General features: G+C 47.8%; 3 protein-coding genes across 3 annotated transcripts; 1 reads left to right on the top strand and 2 right to left on the bottom strand.

Moving 5' to 3' along the window:
- Window positions 1-1,629: 1,629 nt before the first annotated feature.
- Window positions 1,630-3,287, bottom strand: F4807DRAFT_460306 (uncharacterized protein; the record flags this gene model as incomplete). The annotated part of the gene is made up of 3 exons (XM_048001508.1): window positions 1,630-2,091; window positions 2,288-2,691; window positions 3,263-3,287. The coding sequence occupies 3 exons, from the start codon at window positions 3,285-3,287 to the stop codon at window positions 1,630-1,632; spliced, it is 891 nt and encodes a 296-aa protein (XP_047854538.1).
- A 7,254-nt stretch (window positions 3,288-10,541) lies between these two features.
- Window positions 10,542-12,638, top strand: F4807DRAFT_425339 (transcriptional coactivator/pterin dehydratase). The gene is made up of 3 exons (XM_047997961.1): window positions 10,542-11,143; window positions 11,839-11,901; window positions 12,187-12,638. The coding sequence occupies exons 1-3, from the start codon at window positions 10,829-10,831 to the stop codon at window positions 12,397-12,399; spliced, it is 591 nt and encodes a 196-aa protein (XP_047854537.1). The 5' UTR covers window positions 10,542-10,828; the 3' UTR covers window positions 12,400-12,638.
- F4807DRAFT_425336 (methylsterol monooxygenase) lies at window positions 12,639-14,221 on the bottom strand. The gene is made up of 3 exons (XM_047997960.1): window positions 14,029-14,221; window positions 13,849-13,957; window positions 12,639-13,776 (listed from the first exon to the last, which is right to left on the bottom strand). The coding sequence occupies exons 1-3, from the start codon at window positions 14,037-14,039 to the stop codon at window positions 12,979-12,981; spliced, it is 918 nt and encodes a 305-aa protein (XP_047854536.1). The 5' UTR covers window positions 14,040-14,221; the 3' UTR covers window positions 12,639-12,978.
- Between the last annotated feature and the right edge of the window lie 349 nt (window positions 14,222-14,570).

Genomic DNA, 14,570 nt, shown 5'->3' with positions numbered 1-14,570 from the left:
CCTAGCTAGCAAACCATATTCCATTCCGCAGACGAGAATCCAACTCGATCCTTTCTTCCTCGTCAAGCGACGGAAGACAAAAATAAACATCACTATATATGCTTGCTTGCTTGCTTCCTAGCTAGTTAGTTAGTTAGCTAAGCAGTTTTGATACCGAGCTAATTCCTGATTTAAATATAGGAACACGATATGGGCAACTCCTATCCCTAGAAAAAACCTGGTTACGCTTTCGGCAACGACCCGTCCGCTATCCCTGCCCGGGTCAGAATCCAACGAACACTGAAAGGAGGGTTAGGGTTTCTACGTAGGTTTATGTCGGATCTCCGCTCGGAGAAACGAGACGGGCGGGAGGACAAGGGGAGGGAGAGAGAAACACAAAATGGGATGTGGATTTATTAATTACTGCTACCGTACCCTTCAGCGCTGCCTGCCTACCTGTCTGCGGCGGGCGGATCGACGGTTTGGGGATCACGTATCGTAAAGGTAGCTTGACCAGAGCGAAGCGGGCTGAGGATCGGGAAGTAGCCCGCTAGGCGGATCTGTCACCAAGGTCTTGGCGGGGATGGGACGATCCTTCGGTCCTAGGCTGCATCGCACCATGTCGTCGCGGCGGTGTGGGCAAGGATACGTAGCTTACCACCTGCAGCTGGCGCGGATGCAAGCGAGAGATGAGGGAAGCAATTTCCATGATAAACTACTCTCTTCTCGCGCTCATTCGTCGTCTAGCGAAGATAGTAAAGAAAGGGATCGGAAAAAATCCACTTGAAATCCATGTGGTCGTACTCGTGAACCATCACTACTTTTACAGCGGGGAGAATATACCTTCTACTCAGGCAAATTTGACGATTAGTAGATACCGCTTCAAATAATTCATACCAGGCGATTCACAAAATGCAATGCTATCATCAAATCAAATCACACCGATTCCAAGACAACACAAACTCGTAGAAATATCTTTCCGGGCAAATGCGTGTACCATTCAGATCGAAACTCGATTCCTCGGAGTTCGTAGTGCTCACTAAAGGCCTCGCGTGTTTATAATGCTCGGCAATTAAACGCCCACCTCTTTCGTTCTTCTTACGATTCCCGAATCTCGCAACTTCAACGTATTCGCTTGGGCGGACGAGCTCAGCTCACACCAGCATACGCAGTCGACGCTCGATTCCCTCCCAAGTAGTAGTAAGCCCCCTATCGTACCGTCTTTGTTACCCCTCGGTCGTGCCGGGTATGCAGTAATAACCATCTATAGCCATTGCGAAACATCCGTCCGCCATGGCAAGGCCATCGCAACCTGAGGTATGATGCTCTCAAACGCCTTAACCCTCCAATTGTTCGAGAAAAATAAAACCATGCGAGCCCTTAACGCCACGTTATGACAGGTATAAGATTAGGCTTGTAGCCGAAATCAAAATCTCCTGTTTTACCATCCCCTCATTCATCTTCGCTGCCCCTCTAGAATCCCCGCGATGGGCTCTAGATCCCATAGAAGCTGCCACTCGCGGGTGCGTTTCCGTTAGAAGTATTTCCTTGGAAATCGTTCTGTCCGGAATAGGTGTACTGCTGATAATAGTCGCCAGGCATATGCTGGTTTCTCAAACCGTAGGTGGCCTGATCCCTCGCCTGAGATGACTAGGCTCGCAGGGACGAGGGAGCCGGTAACCCGTCCTGCTGTAGCTGCCTGCGAATCTCTTCCGCAGTTTGCGTCTCTTCGTTGGCTTCCGCCTTGTAGGCCTGTTTCGGATACATCCCATCCGCGGAGGGCTCTCGAGCTCTTAAATCTTGCACGGCTGCCGCGACGTCCGCCAAAGTTCCGGCATTGTTGTTACTAGGACCAGATCCAGGGACTGTGCTTGCGTGTCCACCACGAGTGCTGGTAGATGCCGCGGTAGGAGGCGTGATGTTCACATTAGGCGGCGGCTGGGGTAATTCGACCTGCAAGTCCAAGAGGCGAGACTGTAATTGTATGACGTACTCGCGTAACGCGTAATTGTCGTTCTGGACCGCCTTGAAACTCTGCTCCATCTCTGAAAAATCTCGAACTTGCTGTTCCAGCTTCTTGATGTAGTGCTCCTTTCTTTGTCGGAAAGCACGCTAGGGAAACAAGTTAGTTACGTAATGATACGCGCTAATGGGTCTTGGGACGGTGGAGCCAAGCTAGCATGTACTGTATGTACAAGCCGTGTACACCGAACAAGTAAATAAGATATTCGGCTCTCTAACCGTATTGAATACGGCGCGGCTCCAGCTTGCAAATCATTGAAAAATAAGGGAGGAGGTCCCCACTCACCTGAGCTGCTCTATTTTGGGCGGCTCTCTTCGATTGAGATAATTCGCGCTTCGCCTTTCGCCCATCGGTCACGGAATCATCAGGGTCGTGCCCTAGGAGGCCTTGGGCAGCCATGCCGGGAGATCCAGAGACTGGGCCGGCGTCGTCGGACGGAGGTGACACTCCTCTTTGCATCATATCAGATGCTGACACACCCGGAGAAGACGTTCTAAGCTGAGGGTGAATGTGCGACTGAGCCTCTACGCTAGAACCGCCGTATCCATGCGCTTGGGGTGACGGTAGTATGGGCTTCAAGGTGGGATGAGCAGTAGCGACAGTTGGAAGTGAAGATGGCGCCGACGCAGATGGTGAGCGAGTCAAATAATTTGCGTCCTGATCGAATTTCGCGCGCAATTCAGAATCGTCTGAAACAATGATGTTATGTCAGTAATAAAGAAAAAAATGAAGATCAGTGAGGAGCCGGGAATATGTCTAAAAATGGGAATAAGAGACACAAAAAAAGGTATCAGAGTTTAAGCCACGAAGCAAATGAGGCGGACTACACACTGAATATGTATGTAAGTGTAGGTAGGGAAAGCTTGTCAAGGGTGTTGGCGGGTATTTCGTAATGGATGTGATATGGGGCACCGGAAAAGCAAGTGGATCGATCCCAGATTGACCTTGCGACGCGACCCCGAAGCCGTCAAAAGTAACAATAGAGAGAAAACTCCTGGCGCCAGCATATGAGGTATGTCTGATTACATGTTCGCAGCGAAGAGGTGACCTCAAGTGACTTGAAGCGACTTAGACGGTCAGGGCAGAAGCTGGGGGGTGATCCAAGGGGGTGTGCGCCTTGCGCAGTAATGCGGCGTCACGGTGGAGGGGTGGCTGTAATAGTACAAGGGGGGTGGGGGTGTCCAGGTTTCGATGATGATGATAGTGGGAAAATCTAGTGTAGCGCCAGACAAAAGGACTAAAAAATGAGCGGCAACTTACCAGTTTGGCCGGTGTTGTTCTGCATCTTGGTTGTCTGAGTCAGCATCAAGATTACGATACTTTTCTGTGTGTGGTGACGACTTGTGAGACCGTTTTACTGCAAGCGAAATACGCAGGGAAATACGGGGTCGCGGCAGGGACGGAAACGGTTCCGTCCAAAACGCCAAAACGCACTATTAGGAGGAGCGCGCGCAACGGCTCCGCTCGGAGTAAGGACGGCGTGTGTCCTCGCAGGGGGTGGAAAAGGTAAATCGAACACCGAGTAGGTACTTGATGTATGTATGTAGATGCGCGGTGCGTCCAGCCTGGGATGTGTTTTATCGCACACCAAGGTTTGAGACGAACGTTGTGGCTGGAGTGAGAAAGGGGTCACGATATGTTTCTAGTTGCTGAACTGACCAACGACTAAGAGTGCCTGAATAGTAAAATGTAGCGAAGGTGGCCTATAGCGTATTTTATCGATACGGACGAGGCGACAATATTGTGAATTTACTAGTTGCGCGCGCCCGCAACTTAGAATACCACTTCCGCAGGTTCCAAAGGTTGAATGCGCCTAGCGGGGTGGCTGCCGAAAACTGATGAGTCAAGGTAGTAGTGGTCGATAGCGTCGATGCTGTCGATACTATAGTTTAGTAGAGGAAAGTTGGATATTTGCTGAGTAGGTGGCCTAACAACCTGAGTACCGAGTGTATGTATTCATGTATTCCTGGTGAAATTCGGCGAGTGGCAGGACGATTAGACCAATGCGAGGCCCCGGATTTCCTAGTCGTATAGCCTACCCAATCTGGCGTCGGCAGAATATTCAAGGTGACCTCACTGCGTCAAGGACCCAAGGACCCAGTGATACCCGTTTCTCCACGTGACCGATCTGTGGTAATAGATTATTCAGCGACGTTTAATAAGTAGGTTGGTTAATAATTTCGGAATGATGAAGTAAGTAGCCCTCGAGATGAAATAGGTAGAACAAAATACCTCGTGAGGAAAAATAAGTGAGAGCGGACCGAACGCAAATGCGAAATGCTCGGTCCCGTGGCTGGTGCGCGGGAGCTGAACAGTGCCACACAGTGTTTAGGTTAAAACCCGAGCTATTACCAATAAAGAAAGAGTCAGTACCTAAAGTAAGTGGATATTGAACTGCTTGTTGGTTTAGGTAAGGTAATACCTACTTAGTACAGTATGCGGATTATGGATGACCGAAATGTCCGAAGAGGAAAAAGAACGAGGCACCTGGGGCGCTGGGCACTGGGGTCAACATTGAATGATCAGAATGCGAGTGGAAGTTAATGTGGTTTGTCAGCACATGCAGCTGTTTCTCGCCCTAATTGTGCCACTGGCACCACTGGTACCCGTACGTAGCTTCCGTAGCTTCCTCCCACGGACTACCACCGGCCAAAGCAATCAAAAGGGACGGATGAAAATTGGAATTATAGGGTATTTTGTGGAGATTGTGGGTTTGATAGCTGACCGAATCCGAATATTTTTTTAACTAACCTGTGTGGTGTATGTATGTATGTATGTACGTAAAAAGTCTTAATTATCTATCCGTGGGATCCCAAAGATAGCTGGAGAAGTTTGCGTAACGGGACGATCTTTAGGTTCCTGGGTGGTTAGGTAATAGTCGAACTGCCGGCGGGAGATTTAATCTTTTCTTTGGACTTGGGCTGTCTGGGAGATGCGTGTTGGTGGTGTTGGGGTGCACAGGATTGGAATGATGTGTGGAGGAGTGGTTGGCGTTGTTTCTTCGTAATCAATGTTGGTTTGTCATTCGTGTAACCTGACTAATAGCAATATAACCACAACAATGAGGAAGTTGCAAATTGATACCCGAAACAGCTTGTAACCACAGGCACCATAAGTTAAAAGCTCCTGTCCACCTACCTCACGCTACATCATGTAGGCTGCAGAGCAGCTTAGCAGCTTCCTTCCCATCAATGATACCTCGCGAAACTCGGTTTCCGCATTGTCGGCCGAGGCAACTTCTTTCAGTTAAAGTTCGCTATCGCTTTGACTGCGCTTGTACCTGTTGCGTACCTGCTCGTTCTTTCATTCATATGCCGTCACACGCAACTATGAGTCCCCCTTCCTATTTAAGTAATTCATCCCACTCCACATTTACGTCCGTATGCACATGTACTTGCAAAGTACGAAATCATAATAACCTCCGATATATTTAGAAGTAGTTATCCTGTCTCCATAGCTTCGCTTCAATGTTTCGTGTCACATAAACAACCATCAAGCGACCTTGAAAGTAAGCATCCATTTAGTGTACGCATATTAAATATGTGCGGTACGCGAATGGATAAATATTTACCACTCGAGATAAAACCTTAGGTAAGGTGTACCTGGTTGTGCAATTGAGGCTGAGTTAATGAAAAGACTAGTAATTAATAAAGATCGGACTTTTTTGCCTTTTCTTTTTCGTTTCTTTGTGTGTTTTCGGGCTTGGGAGCTTCGGCTACAATCTTCTAACTACACGCACACCCCTAGCGTTAACCTGGTACAGCTTTCGATGCCAATGTCCCCTTACACCTTGGTTTTCTTGCTTGCAGGTCTTAAAAAGCTTCACATCTCAATCCTCCTTGTGCTCACTTTATTACGTAAGGTGTACTACACGAAGTTGGATAAATCAAGGTCTCAAAAAAACATTCTCCTACATTCCTATTAAAGGGCATATTTACTATGAACTTTGTATTGCCCGTTACCGATTCGATTCGATTCGATCCAATACAGCCCGAGGAGATATTGCGTAGATCAAGGTCAGTGCAAAAGTTCCAAACGTGTACTTACGTAATGCTACAGGCTAAAGATGCCCTCGTTCAAGCGCACGGTTTATTAGTAATAAACCAAAACCACATGGATCCCTGTTATCTTGGCGACCTGGTATCGAGATGTACTGCTTTTATGTGCAGGGTCCCTTGCGATGCTCAGCTGATTGGACAATGAAACGACGGGAGTTCGGCGGACTAGGTAGAAAAAGGGAATATCCAAGGGTCTTTTCCGTAACGCGATCTGGTTGATTTCCTACCGTATTGGATAAAAACGGTCAATAGCAAATCATCAAGGGTTGATGAATTATTTCCGGGCAAACCAGTTAAATCTCACGAATCAAAGGCCTTGGATTTAGTTGCCTCAATGCCAGTACCCATAATACCTAAGGAAGCCAAGTACCGCTGGAGTATTAGTATGTGTATTAGTAATAATAGTCGCGTGTGAGACCATAATTATGTAATTTTCATACGTACCTAACACACGGCTTCTTTAGGTAATCCTCATCTTTTGATAAGATTAAAGTTCGGAGCCTCAAAACCCTTGGAACTTGGGAGCGTTCTTGATTTCCTTTTCGGGTAATATGCACCGCGAACAGGCATAAATGCGAGTGTCGACTAGGTAAACAACTTTCTCCATACCTAATCAACAATGGATATCTCTTTGATGGCATACTACGTACGTCCCGTATGGATGTATGGGTGGGCGGATGTATGTATGTACGTATGTAGCATAGCAGAACATAGTTAGGTAGTCTATGTATGTATGTATGTATGTACGTAGGTAGTATGTTGGATCTCGCATAGCACCGTCCAATCCCAAACAACCTGGAAGAATCGAGATTGATTCGCAGGACAATATATTCCCGCACCTCCCCAGGAGTCTTGGCGTTCTACGGCGGTCGTCGGCAACAAGGTCTTCCTCGTTCCTCTTCTGCGCTCCAGCTGGAGAACTTTTCTTGTCGTTCGCCGTATCTGGCTTTTTTAATTGCGCGTCTCCCACAGCTCGCTTACTCTATTCGCTGCCAAGCAACCAGAGACGTTATGGCGTCTACACGTTAAACAACCCTAAGGCGGAAAGCCGGTTCTATCGCGTCGTTTCTTTAGTAATCCTGTCGATCTATCCCCTCCACCACCCGCACCTACCAGATATTGAGAGGTTGTGTCACTTTTTATCAGCCATTTTTGCCTGATGTATTGGCGTCGTCAGGAAAATGCCATGTCTTGATAGGGAATCGTCCGGCTCTTGAACCATCCCGTCACGATACACGATGATAAACGATAGATGGGGGGGAAAAAAGGCAGGACCCGAAGGCTTCGCAAAGCTCCAATGCGAGACACAGTCTACTGAGACCAAAAGTACCTACTCGCTTACTGATTATTCTGTGTAACAGTTCTCTCTTGTCTCTTTTATGGATGGCAAGGCCATTGAGTTGCTAACCCCGTATAATCCTGCTCGGTTGCACAGTCCTATATGTATCTGCAACTCGAGAGCGAGTGAGTAGCATTGTAGTATTGATGCCTGAAAATGGTTTGTTGAACTTTTGTTTTATGCAGAAAGCCTCAAGTCACCGTGCCGCACGACCGCCCATCGTTTTGAAATTGGAGAAGAATTCGGTGATAGAACTCTCTTAACCCCGTTGCCCTCAGCTAGCAGTGTCCTATCATCATTCATACTAGGTATTTAGTGGTTTACCCACACGCGCTTGCGAATTATATCCTAGCCCGATCTGAATCCGAGCATGTCGGCTCAGCTATAAGTACCTGGAGTTTACTTATAGCTGGAGTTGGAGATTATTAACTGCTTTCGACATTCGGCGCTACTTCGACGTCATGCCAGCATCACCAGACTTGCTAGACGAAGAGTTCATCCCGGATAGTAACAAAGACGGACCATCCGATCAGCATAGAATTAGTAATCATAATATCCTATACTGGCAACCAAGTCTTATGTTGCAATTTCAATGCAGAAACGTGTCGCCCTCGGCCCGGAAATGCTGTGTGACTGGGCGGCAATGGCCAACATGCCAACACTGTTACGTCTCACGAGCCAACGTTAAATTCAAGTTTATACTTAGTAACATAACATAAGCGAGATCAACTTGAGACATCGAGCCTTGCGCTCTGGGACGAGTTCGAATAGGTAGGCTTTTCCAAACAACGGAATTTCGGTGTGTAGACGGGAAAAGTGAGCACTACCTTTCGCTTTATTCCAGCACGACATGTTCCACCTTTCGAGAGATCTTGACCACTACGGAGATAACGCTAACCCGCTTTCTTAGTATTACTCGTTTAAGTTGTTGATGGCCAATTACACATAATGACTAATGAGCTCAGGACAAGTCATCTCCTATAACCAACCAGTCACGATTCGCTAGTCTGCAAAAGGGCCCGATTGGGAATGCGGAACGTAAGTTTATCAAAGTAGTATGGACAATGTTGGTGCTGACATTGCATATTATATGTGTGTGATCTACACACACCCGTGCTGGGGTTAGCTGTAATACCTATGTCACTATAGGGGTAATTCAGGTATGACTGTGACTTAGCGTCGGTTACGGCAGCTTTTACGGCTTTCCCTTTCTATCCTAGGTACGGTAATATCTTTCATGGGACTGGAAGTAACCGCATTTATTATACTTAGACTATGGCATATTCTTCACCATCTGCTCCGAGAAGTTGAGTTGGGTTGAGTGGCTAGGACATCGGAAGTCTGCGGAGTCAGCTTCAACGATCGTGACGGACTAAATCCCCCCTTAATAACATGATGAAGCTCTGGTAGTATTCTCGCAAGAGGAACACATGCCATGGACTATCCATTCTGAAATAAGGTTTGGATTAAATGCTTGGCCTTGGCCCAGGACTATTTCACTTAGTCGAGAGCTTTGTTTTCTCGAATATCTGTTCAAATTGGGACCTAGGCCTTTAGGGGATGGTAGAGGCATTGGTTAGGTGTCGGGGTAAATTTGAAAGCGGCGCCTTTCTCCTTTCATCAACTCGGTAGCTTCTTCGACTGTCTAGCCTAGGGCAAAATAGTTCCGTTCACCGTTCCACAGGTTGTTGATTCTCTGTTGAATATCTTCAGGGTCATTCCCACATTTAGGATATGCCTACAGAGAATGGACACCATGCATTGTACTCCTCTGAGCCACTCCCCAATACTAGTGGAGGATTCATAGATCTAAGGAGCAAAGCTGGAAGCTGCGAACTACACTGGGGAGATTCTACTCAACAGTCAAGGAGAAACTCAAGCGACATCGGAGAGCCTGCCGGAGATCAGAAGAGCCGCCGGCGTGGAAGGAACAAGCAACTTGATACTCTAGCATAACCATCTCGAATTCCGAGAGGCTCTGTTAGGAGTCGGGCAGATTAGAAAGTCATGTGGCTGATACGAATAACCTCTCTAGGTATACTATGTAAGATCTATGAAGGAGGTGGCTGTTAACCCATATTAGATCCGGGGTGCTTACGAGCTACACTTACAGATGGCTGTACCGCTTGTGAACGGCTTAAATATACCAAGATCAAGATGCCTCAACGAGTTTTCGACTTAGGCTCTTTCTGCCCCAAGAAGGCATTCGCTAAAGGAGCCGGAGCGTAAGGCTTGGAAGCACAGACTGGCTCTTTGAAACTCCGAGAATAAGGATACCCTAGCAGAGGCTGAACCTTCGGAGTTTAGAAACTAGGAACACGATTTTGGAACCTCCGAAATCGTCTTTTTATAGCCAGACCGCTAGACTCCAAAAGCGAAGATGAGCAACCCTTCCAGCCCTCGGGTTTCTATCATCTAAAATAAGTCGACAGGGCACGATGGTGTCACACACGATAAGTGAACAACTCAGAGTATCGTCCAGTGCATTAGATATTGGTGTCCCTGATTACGATAGGCAGCCTTGTAGCCGGGAATGAATAGGTCAATCCCCAATACCGTTACGTGTGGCGTGTATCATGTCGACGAAAATGCCATGCCTGCAGCGGGAAGAGAGGAGGCGCCCACGTGGGAGGGTCAGGTTGCTATCCCGGAACCCACCGAGTCGCATGTAAGCTGAAGACCACATATGATCGCCTAGGTACATATTGCGAAATTGATATGGAGGTAATTTTGTCGTCCGGTAGGTGCTGTAATGTGAGGTCTCATCGTCCCATCTCAATAGGTCCTCGTCTGTTCAGGCGGTCAGTACTACACTAAGAGTCTGTCACCGCTGTCTGCTGACAGATACGGACGAATACGGATTTGGGAAGGCTAGAAAGGGATAGCTTACATAGTACTGAATTGGGTATAATAACGCGACCCCATATGGGAATTCTTGAAACAGATGACCATATGCAACTGTTCGGTATCAATTGCTAAATATCTACTACATACATATGTAAAGTAGAAATGGGATCGAAGCTACTAGGTATTATACAGGTACATACATATACATGTAGGTACTACTGCTCTGGTTTGTCATCAATTTAACTTCTTGGAAAGAGGGATCTCCAGTCACACAAATGTTACCGCTACTATAAACTTAACTGGAGCGCTGAGCAGGTAACACAAACTTAAGCTTAGGCCACCCTAAAGTGACTTGTAGAAACTACCTCTATCCATAGTGCAATTGATTACCTAAATCACTTTGGGAATTCTCCAATCTGATATCAAACTTCGCTTACCCATACATATCCCCACACGATCATAACGGAAGCAAACCAGGATAATTCGCAATCTGCTTCCTCGATTGGAGAGCAGTCATACGAGGAGACTTCACATGTTACACCACAAGCTATTTACTATCTAATAATAGCTACATCGCGCCTAATGTCCAACCGATACGCGCGCCCTCTGCTTCGCTGCGCTAGGGTAGCTTCCTCAAGCAAGATCCATGGAACGGCACGCATTTGCGTACAGGACTTCTTATATCAGAGGCAGCGAGATTTCTCTAGCTCAATAGCTATGGCGACATCTCCGCAAGCTAATGCGCCCCGGTTCTCCGCTGGCGTCGATGAGCCGGTCTTGATGCGGGCTCTGGAACCTCTGCTGGCATCAGCAAGTCGCGGCGGCCGGTGGGAGCTAATTCCCGGCGGCGAAGGTATCGAAAGGAGCTTTAGGTTCAAGACGTTTGCGAAGACGTGGGTAAGTCAGCCGTCGGGTCCCGTCTCTCTTGTCGTGCCATTTTTCTGAGAACGGCATTGGATACGACATTTGTTCTATCCCACTACAACCACTCTCGAGAGTCCTCATTGGAACAACCTTTGCGCTATGTCTCTCCTTACCTTACCCTGATACATGTGGTAGTGGGTCGGACGATGAGCCTAGACTGAGGAAAAGTGAGAACTGCCGGCGGGCTAAGCATGCAAACTCCAAACCATTGCCTTGTCGCCAGATTTGGCTCTTTTTGGACGCTGGTTCGCATGATCGGTCAACCTCTGGGCATTGATGACGGGAGACCGTGATTAGAATCCCGGAGGGTGTTACACTCCACGAGGGACCAATTTTCGAATCTTGAATCAGGAAAAATGCGCCGTGGCCTACCACCATGTAACGCCATGACTGATCTTGAGAGGGCAATCGTCTCCTGCTGACGCCAACGAAACCCTATTCGCCGGTGTCGGCCTTTGGGTCCCAATATCATTGATATAGCCGCCTGCTGGATGAATTGGTATCAATAAGGCTCCGGGGTAGTCTATCCCGGGCGCCGCTGATGCCCGAAAAGCCTATATTATCTCTACCATCGCATCATCCTCAAAGCCGTCCCAAGGCCGCTTCATAGTCCGTCTTGGAGAAGCGAGAGCGAAGACGGGATTTGCTAATCAATATTGATCTCTTAGGACTTCATGACTGCAGTGTCACTGCAATGCAAGCTAAAGAATCATCATCCAGAATGGTCCAACGTAAGGCGAACCCCCCGCTACCCCATCTCGGTAACAGAAGAGATTTGTATCTACCACATGTGCTACTCGGTATCGATTTAGCATAAGTTCTAGAACACGCGCGTCAGCCTCGAGCTACGAATTGCCATCCTCGTTTCATATGGAGGTGGAGAAAGCAGCTGCTAGTGCTATCACTCACGCTCTATCGTGGACCTACTGGATGGATATAAAATCACATGGCTGCCCTCATCTTGCTTACCGATGATATACAACTGCTGACTCATCTACCTCGTCATCGGCTCACAGGTGTATAATACGACATATATTCGGTGGACGACCCATAACCCGAAAGGCCTTTCTACTAAGGACGTCGAGCTGGCTGCCATCTGCGACGGTCTTGCGAAAGACTTCGGTGAGATTATTGAGGAGGCTAGTGGCGGTGATGACAATTGTGTGCTAAAGCAGGTGGCTGACCGCGCGGTCACTAATGCTGGCGACTGCTGCACACCTAAAAAATAGAGGGCTCAAGAGGTCATACGCATTTAAACATCAGGCCATATCGAATACGTGCTCGAAGTTTATCCCGATCTATATGATGATGATCAACCTAAGGCTGACCATTTCAAGCTGACCAAACGTGTATAGTGTATATACTTGAAACTTACGCTAGATCGTCTATGATACCTCAGCACTCAAAACTTAGTTTACGAACATGATCATCACAAGCGTACATTCACACTCATAGGGCAAACTCGGAAATTTGTGTGAACTTTGCTTTGGCTCCATTGAAGGACGCCGAGCTTGATATTAATCTATGCTAGTAGCTTTCTCTTCTCTTCGTTATTTATTAATTACAAGGTGTATTAGGGCAGCCAGTCCGAGTCTATAGTATTAACGATCGACGCAAATCGTAGAATGGCTTTTTGGGGGGCCACTAGGTGCTGCGTCTGTGCAATTTGGTAAACTTGTCCTCCGTCAGTGGCCAGCAATTTCTGATACCCAGGAGCAAGTGTTCTCAAAGGGACTGGCGTAAAGTCATCACTAGCTGACCCGCCTCATATCCCAAATCATGTCCCATTGCGAGGATATTTGAGCCTTTCACTGAGCCTTCTTGGTCATCTTCTTGGCCAGCATCCTCTCCCGACGGCGCTTGGCAGCCTCGGGGCCAGACTCGGTGTCGAGCATCCAGTCCCACCATGTAAAGCTAGAGGCGTAGTTGCCGATGAATTTCTCGTGGTGGACGTCGTGGTGGAAAGCACCAGCCCAGAAGGGGAAGAAATGCCTTAAGCTCCAGGGAAAGTCGTATCCACTGTGCGAGTCGATGGCCTGGAAGAGACGGCCGATGATCCAAACGTACATGGTGAATAGGTGAAGTTCGCCGGTGATAGAGACCCATAAGATGGGGCTTCCGACGCTTCCGAGCGCAAGAAGCATAGTCTCAATTGGCGAAGCATACTCAGCGGCGAGACCGAAGGGTGCGGAGTAAGTGTGGTGAAGCTTGTGAATCATCCTGTACAGAGGGCCGTAGTGCAGAGCCCGGTGGAGCCAGTAGTGCCACGCATCCTCCATAACGAAGAAGACAGCGATTTGCAGGGCCATCGTCTGAATCTTAGGGAAGGGAACGCCGTAGTCCATGCCAAAGTATGTAGCGATAGGGTGGAAGAGCCAAATCTGAGGAAGTTCGACAGTGACATGGCTGAGAAGAACTAGGGCAGCGCATTCCCATTGCTCCTTCCATGTCGGAATCTTCTGGTTCTGAATCTTGAATCTGTTGCAGTAGGGAATGCAGTCGAGGACCATGTAAGGTATACACCTGCCGAAGTAGACGATCTCGTGCATCAAGAAGCTCATGATTCCCGTCGCTAGCGTATCATTCTGCATCCATAGATACCATGCCTAGGATAGCGAGTCAGTTACTGTACGGTGCCTGGCCCGGCGGTGTTTAGGGTGTTTAGGGGATGAACTAACAGCCCACAAGCGCTCTACGATGTTGAGTTGGACATTGTACTTAGAAACCTCCTCGAAAACACCCATATACGTGTCGTAATTGGTGAATGCACCGACGACGGTAGCATTGCTGTGAAAGCGCGTAGTTAGTACATTGGACTGGATCGGAACGCGACGAGCGAATGAGGAAGCTCGACTTACATTGTAGCCATGGTGGACTAATTACGGAAATATCGACGTCTTCGAAATGACCCTTCCCTCAATTGAAGACCAGATAATGTTCCCAAGTTGCCAAGGTACTTAGGTTGGTTATGAGGATGTTCTGGAAGGAATGGGAAAAAAAAAGTCGAGAAGACGACGGATATTTGTTGTAGTTCGAGAAATTAGGGGCGGTGGAAAGCGATAAGGAGTAGATTAGAGGTTTTGACTTTCAAGGGCCCCTGACTATTACTAGACGTACGACCAATCAGTGGGATGCTGCCACAATGAGACCACCTGGAATTCGCTCTTCCCGTCCCGCTTGATGCGTTGTGGGGAAATTTTACTAGGGGACGCGCATCTGTGAGACTTAAGTGGCTGTCGTATTCGTATTTAAAAATTGTTAGTGCGTTGAGGAACTGAAGGTAATTTCCAACCTGGGACCTGATCTGATAACTTTATCGGATAATCTACGGCAGTCATCTGACCGGAAGGCGTCCTACCCGATCAGTTCAGTATTACCTAAGTGCACTGTTATTTCACCG

This window comes from Annulohypoxylon truncatum, assembly GCF_022578515.1.
Source record: "Annulohypoxylon truncatum strain CBS 140777 unplaced genomic scaffold F4807scaffold_15, whole genome shotgun sequence".
Lineage (NCBI taxonomy): Eukaryota > Fungi > Ascomycota > Sordariomycetes > Xylariales > Hypoxylaceae > Annulohypoxylon > Annulohypoxylon truncatum.
The sequence above is the reverse complement of the archived record's forward strand: the minus strand, read 5'-3'. Positions and strand labels throughout refer to the sequence as shown.

Bases quoted from the DNA above. Each gene is read 5' to 3' on its own strand.
- F4807DRAFT_425336 (XM_047997960.1), bottom strand. The intron at 13,777-13,848 runs GTTAGTTCATCC...TCGCTATCCTAG, and splicing joins TCGTAGAGCGCTTGTGGGCT to GCATGGTATCTATGGATGCA.
- F4807DRAFT_425339 (XM_047997961.1), top strand. From the start codon at position 10,829: ATGTCCAACCGATACGCGCGCCCTCTGCTTCGCTGCGCTAGGGTAGCT. The intron at 11,144-11,838 runs GTAAGTCAGCCG...TTGATCTCTTAG, and splicing joins AGACGTTTGCGAAGACGTGG to GACTTCATGACTGCAGTGTC. The intron at 11,902-12,186 runs GTAAGGCGAACC...ATCGGCTCACAG, and splicing joins ATCATCCAGAATGGTCCAAC to GTGTATAATACGACATATAT.